Raw genomic sequence first — 14660 nt, forward strand, 5'->3', positions numbered from 1 at the left:
TCAGATCTCGAAGAAAGAAGACTTTCCCGATGCGTAAGCTACTTACGCAATACGAGAGAACCTCTCGTAAGAGAACCCCTCGTGGAGGAAGAAAGCCATCATGGTTACGACTGTGATAATAAGCGCTTACCAGTATCAACTAAAAGCTAGATTGTCACGACTCCACTGTTGCAGTAAATTTGCACAACGTTCTTGAATTAATCATTTATTAGACACATGCCGGGCTGTTATTTTAGGGAAACTTTACATTTCCACGCCCCTAAACATGACGCGGAACAAACGAACTGTCATTGGTTGCGTTACATGTTAGTCAAACATCCTCTTGGGCAGTCCTTGGCCAATGAGAGCTGCGATAGAGTCCAGACCTTCTGCCGTCAGTCTGAAGTCTCTGGCTACGCAAGACTATCTATATGTATGCCAATCATGGGTTCACTTCACCTCTAAACGCCACCTCTCCACAATCAGAAGGCAATTTTGCATTCATTTTTAAAAGCAACGCCCACATCTCAAATTCTAATCAACAACTGATGGATAGAACCAAGCCCTACATTTTTTTCTCTTTTTCGATAATCCATTACACTCGAATGTATGTCACTGCATTTTCCATTTCATCCATCATTTAATGTTGCCTAGTGGTAAAGTAGTAATAGCAAATAATCATAGATTTAAAAAGAAGTGTTAACTTGCATCCAGATGCTCTCAAGAGTGAACGTGACTTTTAGCCTCCACGTCTCAGTCAAAATGCGTCCTCATAAGTGGGTGCCAGTGGTGTTTCAAGAGGAGGAGCCGACAAATGAATTGTTCATTGTTCGGTTAATTGCAAATTCACAAACATGTCAGTTCTGGTATGGAACGCCCACTTTTCATTATCCAATCAATTCCCTATGGATAAAAGTACAGTATGTAGAAGTAAAATGGGTAATGAAAGCCATTTTCTTGTTTGCACTTTAATTAAAGTGACTGGGAGTGTGTAAAAATGCTTTGAATTCTGTGGAATTCTGTGGGCCTTTATAATCCACACTACAGTTATGTAGTGTAACATGTTCTAGTTTTGCTGTGGTTCTAAATGTATTCACTTCAGGAATGTGTGTCCTAATTATGTTCAATTTGCATATTTGCGGCATTGTGAACGAGAATTTGTGTTTGAATGCATTTGTGGAATGAGATGTGAATTTGATTGTTAAACATATATGTTCTGGGTCTCCAGGTGCTGCTATGTGTGTTCTCTCTCTTGAGGAAGGTGGCGTGGGATTATGGCCGTCTCGCATTGGTCTCTGATGCCGACAGGTAATAACTATTATATTCCAACAATAATAGACAAAAATAAATGTTGCCCTGATTCTTTCAAATGTGCAGACGTCATTTTCATTGTACAAAAAAAAAAAATGAAGACAGCATTTGTACGGTCCTGTTTCAGCGACTCATACTGCGGCCTCAGCTGGCTGCGTTCACAGCATGCTCTTGGCCCCAATCTAACCCCAAACAAACACTCATCTTTCCAACATTGAGTAACATTTTCTGGCATTTTCTGCCAGACTAAATATATACAGCTGGACACTCGATTCATCAATCATGATGTAGACCTTTGATTTGTCAAAATTGAAGAGAAAATGCCTTTTGCAGGAATGCATTGAATGCTGTAAGACAACAGCATGCTCTCAGCTGCTGCTTAATGGGTTTATCCAATGGATTGGTTGTTCAGACAGCTCAGCTAGTCTTATTCTATTAGTAATATGACCCTGCCTTTCAATCACACTCGCATCTAGCGATCTGGAAACTGGTTTGAGCAGCACGCAAGTGCATTAGAGATTGTGTTTATGGGAGATCAGATTATATTCTGGGCATCTCAAATTTTTGTCCAGTCAGATCCCATAGTCACATTAAACTACTCTGATGTCAGAACCTTCCCTCCATGTTTCAGGCTAGCACATTAATTTTAACAAAGTCATGATTCAGTATTTTGAGTCAGTTTTTTTTTTTTTAAGAAGTGTCAACAATTAAATAAATGGAATGGTTTATTTTGTGTGCACCCAGCATTCATTGATCTATTTTGAACATTTGGTTCCATAAACATTTCCCTGAATTGCAACACCTACATTACGACTTTCCAGTCATCAATTTAAATGTTATAAATGTTGCTTGGGGTCAAGTGAAATCCTGAAAAGTCAGATCATGAAGCTGAATGCATGTTACAACTTGGCTATGCATTACATTTTTAATAAATAATTCATACTGCACTTGTATCATGGTGACCACATGTGTACATATGTTTGTCCCAAGACATTTTTCCAGTTTCCTTTTGTCACAGATTTAGTATCTTGCTTACAAACAGGTCAAGCCACCATTACTAGTTTGAAAGTGCCCTGTGGTGAAGTGATGTGGAACTGTAAAGCTGCCAACTAAAACTGGAGATACGTGCAGTTATCTCAAGAAAAATGCAATCCAATCAGAATCAAGGAATTTTGTGAATCAAAACAATCAAAACAATTTTGTGGTATTTTTAATATAGTTTGTTTAAATACTTTTTTTTAGAATGGTTTTATTCTTATATATTTACTTTACTATTTTATTTTATAATAAAAGATATGTTTCATGACATCTAAAACCAATAATGAAGAAATTCCTCAAAGATTTGTTCTGATTACATAACTTGCATCACAGAGTCAAAGAAAATTTTTAATTAGTGTCATCTCAGTTAGTGCATCTCAGCTGAGTAATACAATCTTCTTCCTCTGACTGAATGATCTCACATTTTGACAAGTTTCTGTCAGGCATGAACTTGAATAACTTCTTTTCCCTCATCAGTAGGCGGAATCAGCACTATCAACGTCTGGACGAGGAATAGTATGTGTTGTTTTTACACTTCAGCTCTCTCTTCCAAGGACACCTTGTGTCTGCTTTCTGAATTTGCTCTCTGGCATTTCCTCTGCTGTGTGTCTATCGGGTGGATTTGGGGTGAATTTGTTCGCTGTGTATCTGTTTCCTAATAACACTTTTCACTTCTTTCTCTTGTCCTTTTTAATTTACTTCTTTCCTAGAGTCCATTGGTTGAGGGTTTCTCAAGATAATCATCACATTTACCTGAGCTAATCAATATGTGTCTCTTGTGGATTTGTGTCTTTTAAAGGCGAAGTGTGTAATTCACCAAATGAAACTGCATAAATAATTGTTTCCAAACAAATTCCTAAACTCTCCTACTACATTCTCTCATCTCTGTCTTCCATTGTTCTGCTAAACAGGTAGTCAGTCCCTTTTCAAACTCACAGAAGTTGTTTACATAACAGCTCAAAAAAACAGAGCAATGTTCTGTAAGCGCAACAGTCTTGAACTTACAGGAAGTCAGACTACAAATGGTTTACTCAGTTCCTCTCTGTAACATTGCAAAAACTACACACTTCACCATTAAATGATATGTTTTCGTTCTTGTAAGCGTGAACATTCTGGCCAGGGTCTTTGCACCCTATAGGTCCCACAGGGAAGAGGATTACAGGGAGAGGTAAAAAAAATCCTGTGATGTCATAGAAAACCCCTGTGTGACTGGAAGACCTTGTTTTGATGAATATCTGTGATTTGTCCGGTTGTTTGATCGTTTTTGTCATTGACAAGCAATAAGCACTGACACTTATTAGAAGGGCCCTATAGAAGTTATCCTATAGAATCAGTCCAAATGTTTGTGGATATTGTAGCCAGAGAATGACACATACACTGGCCCCAAAAACTATTTTGATATTTAAGGCACACTTGCATAATGAATTAGATTGCAAATTATCAAACAGAATGTTTATTTTAAAGACAGGCAGCTAAATACGTTTGCAGCTTTCTAGGATATTTTATTTAATGCTCTGAAGGCTTTTTGAGGTCATTGTATCTATGTTAAAGTAGTGTCTTTGTGTATCTCTGTTTAACACGCTCTGCCTCAAATCAAATGTATGCTCCTCTCTGCATGTTCATCTCCTTTATAGGTTTACTGCAGTCTCTTTGTGAACAATCTGTGTGTAATGCCCCTGAGCCTCTGATGCTAATTCTGTGTTTGCGTTTGTATGTGCACAGTCACTTATTGCTGCATGCCCAACATGTGGTTAGCCTTGATATGCCCTGATGGAGCTGGGGTAATCTGAGCCTGGAAGGCATAGCCATGCCCATCACTTAAAATCCACCTGGGGTCAATAATTTTATCCCTTAAACCTAATCTTTGATAATTACAATGACATATTTAAATGTTTTTTTTTCCTGTGAAAATAATTTCTTCATGCCTTAAAATAGCTTAAGTAAAACTATACCCTTGCTTTTAGTATACGTGGGGCCATGAATGTGCAAATTAGTCTCCACCTCGCACTTCAGCTTGAACAACCTAATCCACTCGGTCAACTATAGTAAACGCTACACAATGGCAAGTGGAAATATTCAGCCATATATGTTTGAACCCGAAACAGATTTTAGAAGAAAAGTAATTCTACAGACAGGCTCGGTTCTACAGGGGCGCTTGAGGGTGCTAAAGCATATTAAAAACACCACATAGACATATAAACAGCTTTAAAAAATGTATCACCACTGGATTAAGACAAGACATAGAAAAATTGGGATATTTAGTACATCCTACTTACCTGCATACATATACTTGCATAAAGTAATATATACTTTATAGTAAATTTGGGCTGTGTGATTGTTTATATCATCACGAAATGTAAAGTGTATATTAAGTTAGATAATATAATATCTAATATAATCCACTTTTATCCGTTGTATGCATTTTTATCCGCAAACATATACAGTACACTCACATAAAGCGATATGTACTATATATAGCAAATCTCAACTGCGTGATTTTATGTATTTTGACGCAAAATGTAACTATATTATCATCCAACTCTTTATATAAAGTTGCATATATAAGTATGTCCAACTGTATCCCCATACATATAGTATACTCTCCCAGCTCTAATTTGCTAAATGTGACTATAAGGCATGAAGATATTAATATACTATAAAAATTAACATCATGATTTTCTGTAAAGATACTTTGAAACAATGTGTATTGTGAATATACAGAATATACTATACAGATAAATTTATCTTGACTTGACTGTCAAAAAAAACATAAAATTATTAACGAATTAGCATGTGTTATTTGCTGGAAATATTAGTTCCCAAATCTTATGTGTAGAAATCTTGTTCATTTGTATTGATTAATTTTAAATAATGTATCAAAGTGCGTAACACCGGGTTTGTCTCGTCATTATTAATTGTGACAATCCTCATAATTTTATTTTTTAATTTAACTGAGAAATGAGAACTGCAGCGGAGAGGAAGATTTTCAGTGAATGATTAGTTTTGGGTTGAACTAGTCCTTTAAAATGATCATAGCACTTTATATTACAGATCTTCCATTATCAACATCAATCTAATCATTATTGTAATAACTGCTGAATGAAGTGGCATGCCTTTAAGTGACCGTGCACTTATATGTTAGCTTGAGTTCAGTGCTCAGAGAGGGCATGTGTTTGATAATGTGTGTTTGTGTTCAGTGTGGCCTCCGCCATGCAGACGCCTGCCGACTCCCGATACGAGCGTCTCACCTCTGTGTCCAGCTCGGTCGACTTTGACCAAAGGGACAACGTAAGTAGCTTGCAATGTCATCTTTGTGAATGCTTATGGCTATGTTCAGAATGGAATACTAGCATACTGCACAGTATAATCCTGTATAGACAGCGTACATTGTGTAGGCCAGTCCTTTTTCAGCGCTGCGCTCATGTTCTGTCTTCCGGTTTGAATTTTCATCTTACGGATTTATGAATGAAGCGCTATGCGGTATTCTATGCACATTAATAAATAATATAATTATTCTGTGTAAATTTGCATTCCATTCACACTAAGAGCGATAACTACAACCCCATTTCCAGAATAGTTGGGATATTTTGTAAAATGCAATAAAATTCACAATCTGTGATTTGTTAATTCTCTTGAACCTTTTTTTACCTGACAAAAGTACTAAGAAAAGTTTTCCAATGTTTTCACTGACCAACATAATTGTATTTTGTAAATATAAACACAGAGACTACAAGTTAACTAAACTCTTGTTCTATGGATTAAGGACTTTTTAAAAGATAGACCCCAACATGTCAGAATGTATGGTTTTAAATCTAATAGTATTATTGGTAATACGGGGGTTCCTCTGGGCTGCGTGTTATTATCGCCTATTTTATTTTCTGTATATACGAATGAAATCAAGTGTGATATTAATGGTGTGTCACTTTTGAAATATGCTGATGACATGGCTTTGGTGGCTTGCATAACAGATGAGCAATCCCTGGTCACATATAGACAATATGTTGATTCTATGGTCCAAAGGTTCCAAGAAAGTTTTCTGGAGTTGAATATTAGTACAAAGGAGTTGTGTTGTGGGAGGTTTCGTTCATCAAATACCTTACATTCACTATCTGAACCACTTAGGCTGGGGGGGCAGGTAGAGGGACAAGTTGAGACCTTCACATATTCGGGCACTGAGATCGATAGGCATCTATCCTTTCCTCAGCATGGGAATGGCGTCTATAAGAAGGCTCAACAGTGCTTATTTCTATGACCTTTAATATTGCATTTCTATGACCTTTAATATTGCATCCTGGTTTAATTTTCTTTCTGCTTTAAAACAAGAAAAAATTATCCAGAGTAATCAAACAGGCATCTAATAATTGACATATTTGTAAGGTACTTTCTTTGGATTAATTGTGTTTTGTGATGTGTGTGATTGTACTGTGTATATGTGAGCCTTTTAATCTAAGACATATATCTATCACTGGTTGATAGATAAAGTTTTTTAAATTTGAATTTTTATATTGATGGCTGCAACACAAGTTGGGACAAAGGGCAAAATAAAAGTGAAAAGATTATAAAGGTTAGATTATCCAACTCTTTTGAAACAGTCCACAATGAGTAGGTGAATTGGTAATAGGTGAGGGTATTATGTTTGGGTGAAAGAGGAGCTTCTCAGTCTTTGCAAGCAAAGATGGGTCATGGCTCACCACTTTGTGCCAAATATCATGAGAGAATTGTCAAACAATTAAAAAAACACTATCTCAATGCAAGATTGCAAAGAATTTATGTCTTTCACCATCTACCACACATAAATTCAGGGAATCCAGAGAAATTTCCGATCCAGATACCTCCGTTGAATGTGCGTGACCTTTGAGCCCTCAGACAGCATTGCATGAGAAACCATCATACAGCCACATGTGCTCAGGAGTACTTTAGAAAACCAATTTCACTTAACAGTCTGACGCTGCATAAAGAATCTCTGTTACGCAAGGAAAAAGCTATACATCAGTTCTATGCGGAGATGCCGGTGAGTTCTCTGGGCCCGAGCTCATCTCAGATGGTCTAGAAGACAGTGAAAGTGTGTGCTGTGGTCAGATGAGTCCATGTTTCAGCTTGTTTTGGGGAAAAACAGACATCGAGTTCTCAGTCCCAAAGACAAAAGGGACCAACCAGACTTTCATCAGTGACGGGTGCAAAAGCAAACATCTGTCCTGGTACTGGGGTGCATCAGTGCAATTGATATGGGTGATTTGTATTTGTGTGAAGGTATCACTGACATGGAGGCATATATTTGGATTGTACAGAGACATAAACTGCTATCAGTTTATGGGAAGCAAGACAATCCCTGGGAAGCAAGACAATGCCAGGCCTCGTTCTGCACATGCTAAATCTGAGTGGTTTCTAGACACTCTGCACCACAGAAGGGATGTGCCTGACTGTCTGCCTGCGAGACAGATCTGTCTCTTATTGAAAATGTATGACCCATCATGAAGAGGAGAATCAGATAATGACGTCCATGGACTGTTGAGTAGCTGTCTTGTATCAGAAAAGATTGAGCAAATATTCCCACTTGCAAAACTGCAACAATTAGTATGCTCAATTCCCAAATTATTAAAAAGTGTAGTTAAAATGAAAGGTGGAGTGACACAGTGGTAAACATACCTCTGTCCCACCCTTGTGGAGTGTGTTTATATTTACAAAATAAAATTAAGTTGGTCAGTGAAAACACTGGAAATATTTTCTTTGCACATTTGTCAGTTAAATAAAGGTTCGAGAGAATTAACAAATCACAGATTCTTGATTTTATTGCATTTTACAAAATGTCCCAACCATTCTGGAAATGGGGTTGTATAACGATAACTACATTAGCGTCCACCAATGACCAATAATTTTCTGTTTATTGCAAGTGTACACTGCATAATGCTTGAGTTCTTTAATTCTGATTGGCTCAGACTGTCAATATTTTTCGTTCATCAGCTAGAGAAAGCCGTTCTGAAAGTGATTTCAGCAATATTGTTCCTATGTGTCTTTATTAGGGTTAGTATCGTTAACTACAACAATAGTTAAAGCTAAAAATAAAAGCATAAAAATAAACATTATTGTTACTTATAAATAAAATACGATTTTATGTGCAATGCTTTTTGTGAAGGTCAAAGTAGCACATGAACAAAAAAAGAAGAGTGAAGTCCGCACACTGCATGCTACTCAAGATAAATTTATTAAAAGCACAACGTTTCGACCATCAGGTCTTCATCTCAAAACGTTGTGCTTTTAATAAATTTATCTTGAGTAGTTTGAGTAGAATGTTATTTTGATGTCCTGCAGCTGAGCCCAATCTCGGTGTTTGGGATGTGCATACCAGTTTTGTATTTTTGATTCTTCAAAGTAGCACATGACACATGTTGAGAGGTGCAAGCCCTGGCATGAGTCATTTGAAACGGTTCACTCTCGAAAGCAGATGATCATCCGGTTTTCTGTGCAAAATTTGCATACTGTTCACAGTATTCATACCGCATAATGAAAAAAGTAGTAAACCTGCAATAAAAGTTTGCCATTCTGAACAATCCCTTTGTCTTCCTTGCTCACTCTCTATATGCACTCTCTCATGCTAATGTTCACACAGTTCAGGCAGTATTTCTTGCCATCTACCACAGCTCTATCTCTTAATGCACACACACCTGTGGGTTTCATAATGGCGCACATATGCCTTTTGACAGCCATTTGTTTGCCTCTCCCTTCCCTGCTGGGATCTGGAATAACTGCATTTATGTAAACAGGTGTCACGTGCACCCAGGCAGCCTCTAACAACTCCTGAAACTGCATTGGAGACATTGTCAATGTCTCTGAATGTTGAGGTGATTGACCGACAATAGTTAGAGAGAGTACATTGAATTTGATGTTCTTTGTTTGTAGGGTCTCTGTTCCTGGCTAACTGCCATCTTCAGGATAAAGTGAGTCCTTTCTGCTTTTACTTTATGAACATACTGTATTTCTGTTTATTTCAACATACTGTAACTTCGAAATGTGAAAACTTACTAACTATAGCAACTATGCTGCAAAAACTATCCAAAATAGTGTGATTTTTTTATCACAAAACTCCAGCAGTGTCTATGGTCCTTTTCAAATTAGAAGTAGAGGAAATTAGGAAGTAGGAACGATACACCAGAAAAAGATTAGTCCAATTATTCCAGTTATAACAAGTATATAACAAGATTAGCCAAAATTATATTATATTATGTCAAATGTAATGTCTGTAACTGTAATGCACTGTAATGTCAAATACTTCAATGTAGTGTATCAAATGTTTTCAAATATTTTATTAATATAGTGCTATTTTGTTTATATCGTGAACTAAATATTGTGCTTGTTTATTAAAAATAATATTAATAAATTATAGATTTTATTATTATTTTATTGTTAACTATTTAATTATCAGTACAATTATGAATAAAAATCGTAATGGTATACTAACACATCCTCTCACCCTTCCAGAGATGACGAGATCAGGGAGAAGAGTGGCGAGGATGCCGTCTATTTAGTTTTTGTTTTATTTAGTTTCAGTTTTAGTTTTAGTAATTATAGTTTAGCAGAGCAAACATAACACTTAAAGTGTAGACCAAAGTGAGATGTTTAATTTCAGCAAAGTTTAATGTTTGCCCAGATTACAGTTAACTCTTGTCCAGACATCTTAATAATAAAAATAAAAATAATGGTTTGAGATTGAACAAAGCACCAAATAAATGGAACTGGAAGAAATGGAAGAAAAAACTATGAAAAATTCAGACAAACTAATTAATATTAAAGATGAAATCTTGTTAAACATGTCTAGTTTACTTTTTCAGCTGTACAATGTATAGATTTTATTATTATTATTATTATTATTATTATTTTATTGTTAATTTAATTATCAGTACAATTATGAATAAAAATGGTAATGGTATACTAACACATCTCTCTCACCCTTCCAGAGATGACGAGATCAGGGAGAAGTGTGGCGAGGATGCCGTCCACTACCTCTCATTCCAACGGCACATCATTGGTCTGTTGGTGGTGGTGGGCGTGCTCTCTGTGGGCATTGTCCTGCCCGTTAACTTCTCAGGAGACCTATTAGGTGAGTCAGGAAAGTTTAAGAGTGAGTCATCTGGGATTATACAGCGTGTCTGAATGCAGCCATTCGAGTTTCTCTTCCTTTAGAGTGTATATGACCAAAGACACCCTATAACCTGTTTCTTGTCTTTTCTTCCTCCAGAAAATAATGCCTACAGTTTTGGGCGAACTACAATAGCCAACTTATATTCTGAGTAAGCGCGGGTATTATCTGTGGCACTTACTTGACCTTTGAAAGATTGTTGATGAATGCATCAGCTCTTTTTTTCTCTCTGTTTCAGTAATAACCTGCTATGGTTGCACACTACATTTGCCTGCTTATATCTGTTACTGACTGTGTACAGCATGAGACGACACACATCAAAGATGCACTACAAAGAGGATGACTTGGTGAGCAGAGACAACTTACACAAAACACTTCAAAGAAATGCTCTGGGTTCAGTACAAGTTTCTATTTACAGCCAGGGTTATTAAAGTTAATTACAACAACATTTTCGTTACTTGAAATAAGGTAAACGTTAATAATAAAATAAAAATGATTTAAAAATATATATATTTTTTTATTTCAGCTAGTTGCCAAGGCAACATTTCTCATTTTCATTTAGTTTAACTTGATCTACTCAAATAAAAATATAAAAACTATTCAAAATATAAATAAAAACTATAATAGTAAATGATAGCCTACACAGCATATTTAGCAATAATGTTCTGTACCACATAAAATAATTGTAACATAACTCATAACTTATAAGCGTCACATTTCTGCTTTTAAACCCTGAAGAACACTGGCCAATTTTAACGTTTTAATTCAGTTACTTACGGTAACAACCATTTTAATTGAGCCAGGGACATTTCTTTATTTTCAGATTTTATTTTGGCATAAACCCTCATTACTCAAATATTTCACTTTCCCTGAGAGAGAGTTATGAGCTAAATCAGGGTAAATAGCCCATTGCAACCCACTTTTCTTGCGTAATCTGGCACATTTTTTGAAACGGGATATTCAACCTGAAAATAATGAAGGGTGGGACTTGGTTTTATCCATTAGGAATTTGAAAAATGTGAAAAAGGAGTTTGAAAATAAGAGAGCTTGGCAATTAAGTCGTTTCACAGGCATATTATGTTTTGATGAAAAATGACATGAATGATGAAAATACATGATTATAATGTGCACAGATGAATCATCAAAGAATGTAAACTTGGTTGGCCATTTCATGTTGATTTTTAACAAAGTGAACAGATATGATAAGAACAGATAAATGTCCCTTCACAGACTCGCTGTCCTTTGTATCAAATTAAATATGTATATCCTGATTAAGGTCTATAGTTTAGTGCTGCATGAAATTGCTCTCTTAATGGAGATCAACATAGAGCATCAATCAATATTATGGTTGAAATAATATTTCTAATGATAACAAACTGTACTCTGATGTCTCCACATTGTCTCCTTTCACAGGTGAAACGCACTTTATTCATTAACGGGATCGCAAAATATGCAGAAGAGAATGATATAAAGCAGCATTTTGAGTAAGTTCTTGCTGAAAACACAAATTTTATGTCTCAACACAAATTAGGATCTACCTTCTCATTATCAGTAAAGATGAAGTGTGTAATTATAATTTGTTACATTTTTGGTGTGAACTATCCCAACCCACACTAAATTCAAGCACACTAAGATGCCTAGGCTTAGTCCTGAGACATGTAAGAAAATTACAACCTTAACTGTTTTAATTGTTCGAAAGTGGTCATGTGGCTACAAGACGTTCAGTGTGTCCATCCACTCGGTTTATCTAATCTCATTTACTGCTGAAGAATGTGTCAGGACAATACATGTCTTTTTCAGTGTCTATGTCAAGGATTTCTGGGAAAACACAGATGGGGTCCAGACCACCAGACCGAGTGAGAAAGAGAGAGATAGAAGGCAGGATGTGTAGATGGAGGATAAAGAGGATGTGTAGAACAAACACATAATAAAGTAGAACTGATACCTAAGCATTAGTCTCACAGGCATCTCAAAGCATATTGCAATCTGCCCTACTGCAGCCAACTGGGAAAAAAAATCATAGAACTCCCATACAACTGATGGAAATTTTGACTTCATAGTGTACAAATGTACCACTCCTGTCTTCAGCATGTACATCGTCTCACAGAGTCTGCTGTGTCATTATTTGAAAAGCCTACCAATTTGTTGCATGCCAGTCTTTTATTTTGGTATCATTGATTTTAGATTTACTCGCCTCTGTGCATCACATAAAAAAGCAGTGGCTTCATTTTACTTGGTGGTCAGTCGCTTTCTGACTAAGTGAGCAATTCTTGGCTAGCAGAAACTACAGTGAGCGCCAGACAATAGTGAAGTCTGGCTCCTGCAACACTATCAACATTGTGTTCAAGTGCCACGTTAAAATGAGAAAGTGGGAAATAGTAGAAATACTTTCTGTCCCCCTCGTGTGAATTTTTTATTTTATTTTTATGTCTCTTACACGTTCTCACTTTTTTATCTCTTTGTTTTAATATCCAGGAAAGCATATGAAAACTGCATAGTTCTGGATGCTCGCATTTGTTACGATGTTGCCAAGCTTATGTCTCTGGAGTCTGAAAGGTAAAAATTTTACAAGCTGAGTTGAGACAAGTTTCAGTCACTATTTTAAGTATTGTTCACAAGGAACTTTATATAAATAAGGTGCCGAATTGTGTCCATTCCTTTTTCGTTTTTTTTATAAATAAAAGAAAATTAGCATAAAAATGACAGCATCAAATGGCATTGATATGTACTGGATAGATAGTAAATGACAGGTAAATTAGGCCTCTTGCCCAGTCAGGTTCATAATTCAGTTATTTATGTGTTTGTTTCTTTGAAATTTTTATTTTATTTGTTTACATTATCATGTTTTAATGTAAATTGCTACAGGAAAAAGGCGGAACGCAGCAAAAAGTTCTACACGGACCTGAAGGCCAAGGAGCACATTCCCACTATGATTAACCCCAAACCCTGCGGCCACCTCTGCTGCTGCATCATCAATGGCTGCGAGCAGGTCAGTGTCACCCTGAGGCTCATGGGAGTTTCACATGTCACATAAATGTATAACCTCTCCAGTCACTCTGCCCAAAGTGTTCTGAATAGCAGCGGGTATCTAGATCTCGTATTAGTATATGAACCATCATGCATTTCACTTCACATTCAAATGTAAATCATGAATGCATAACCTTTCCCCATTAGACACGCAGTCAGGATGTCAGAGCCGCTGTCTTGCTGCCTGTAATTCCGCTTCATTGTATTTACAGTCATATTAGTCAGGATGATGTACGCTCTGCTGCTGTGAGACATGTTCAACATCAGCGCGGGTGTATTAAGCAGCTCCCAAGTGTCCTCATTAGATAAGCAGACTTACAGTTTATCACAAGAGACATTTTTCCATAGCACACATCCCCCCCTTCTGGACGATGACTGTAATGCCTCTCTAGTAAGTTACAGGGAGGACATTTTTCCCTTTAAAGCACCTTTCCTTTTGCGCAAAAATGCAATGTCAGTTGATCAAACAGGCCAGAAAATCACATTGCATTGAGGATGGGACCTGTGCCATATCTAGAGACCAGAATATCATATCATATATATTTTTATTTCATGGGGTCTTTACAACAAAAAGTATTTTAGTAGTGATGTCTAACTCTTGTAATGTTAATCCATCCCTGCAGGAAGAGGCTGTCAACTACTACACTAACCTTGAGGCCAAACTAAAGGAAGAATACAGAAAAGAACGTGAGAAAGTCAACAGTAAACCTCTGGGAATGGCTTTTGTTACCTTCCAGAATGAAGCCATGACAGCCCTGTAAGTCTAATAGACATTTTGGTATCTGTGTGTGTTGACACTTACCAAAGTACTGAAAATGATTATGGTAGTACCATTGTATTCTTTGAGGTACCATAATATCTGTTTGTTTGGTGTTTTCCTTTCCCAGCATCCTGAAAGATTTTAATGCGTGTCAGTGTCATGGCTGCCACTGTCGACGAGAGCCGAAGTCCTCCCCCCACAGCAACGGGCTCAACACATTCAACTGGACAGTCACATATGCTCCAAATCCACAGAATGTTTACTGGTAACATCCTCATCTTGAATCTCATGAATTTATTATGATTGTAGTTTCAAAGTGCTAGACAGGATCCACTTTGGTCAGTTTCTTCCTGTGTTAATAGGCGGTTCTTAGCCAGAATAAACCGTACATCTATTTGTTTTACATGCAGG

The 14660-nt window shown here is 36.7% G+C and overlaps 1 protein-coding gene across 3 annotated transcripts in view; it reads left to right on the top strand.

The window, feature by feature from the left end:
- tmem63ba (transmembrane protein 63Ba) overlaps positions 1-14660 on the top strand; it is a 41564-nt gene that overhangs the window by 17858 nt on the left and 9046 nt on the right. For 2 of the 3 annotated variants that reach the window (XM_081351032.1, XM_081351031.1), the window contains exons 3-14: positions 1208-1287; positions 2806-2844; positions 5526-5616; positions 9226-9263; positions 10281-10423; positions 10562-10613; positions 10701-10809; positions 11876-11946; positions 12938-13018; positions 13328-13451; positions 14113-14246; positions 14377-14514. In XM_081351032.1, the coding sequence (XP_081207158.1) occupies positions 1208-1287; positions 2806-2844; positions 5526-5616; positions 9226-9263; positions 10281-10423; positions 10562-10613; positions 10701-10809; positions 11876-11946; positions 12938-13018; positions 13328-13451; positions 14113-14246; positions 14377-14514 (1100 nt within the window). The remainder of the gene's footprint in view (positions 1-1207; positions 1288-2805; positions 2845-5525; positions 5617-9225; positions 9264-10280; positions 10424-10561; positions 10614-10700; positions 10810-11875; positions 11947-12937; positions 13019-13327; positions 13452-14112; positions 14247-14376; positions 14515-14660) is intronic. The other variant, XM_081351033.1, reaches the window with a different exon arrangement.

This window comes from Scardinius erythrophthalmus (assembly GCF_964197995.2).
Source record: "Scardinius erythrophthalmus genome assembly, chromosome: 21".
Lineage (NCBI taxonomy): Eukaryota > Metazoa > Chordata > Actinopteri > Cypriniformes > Leuciscidae > Scardinius > Scardinius erythrophthalmus.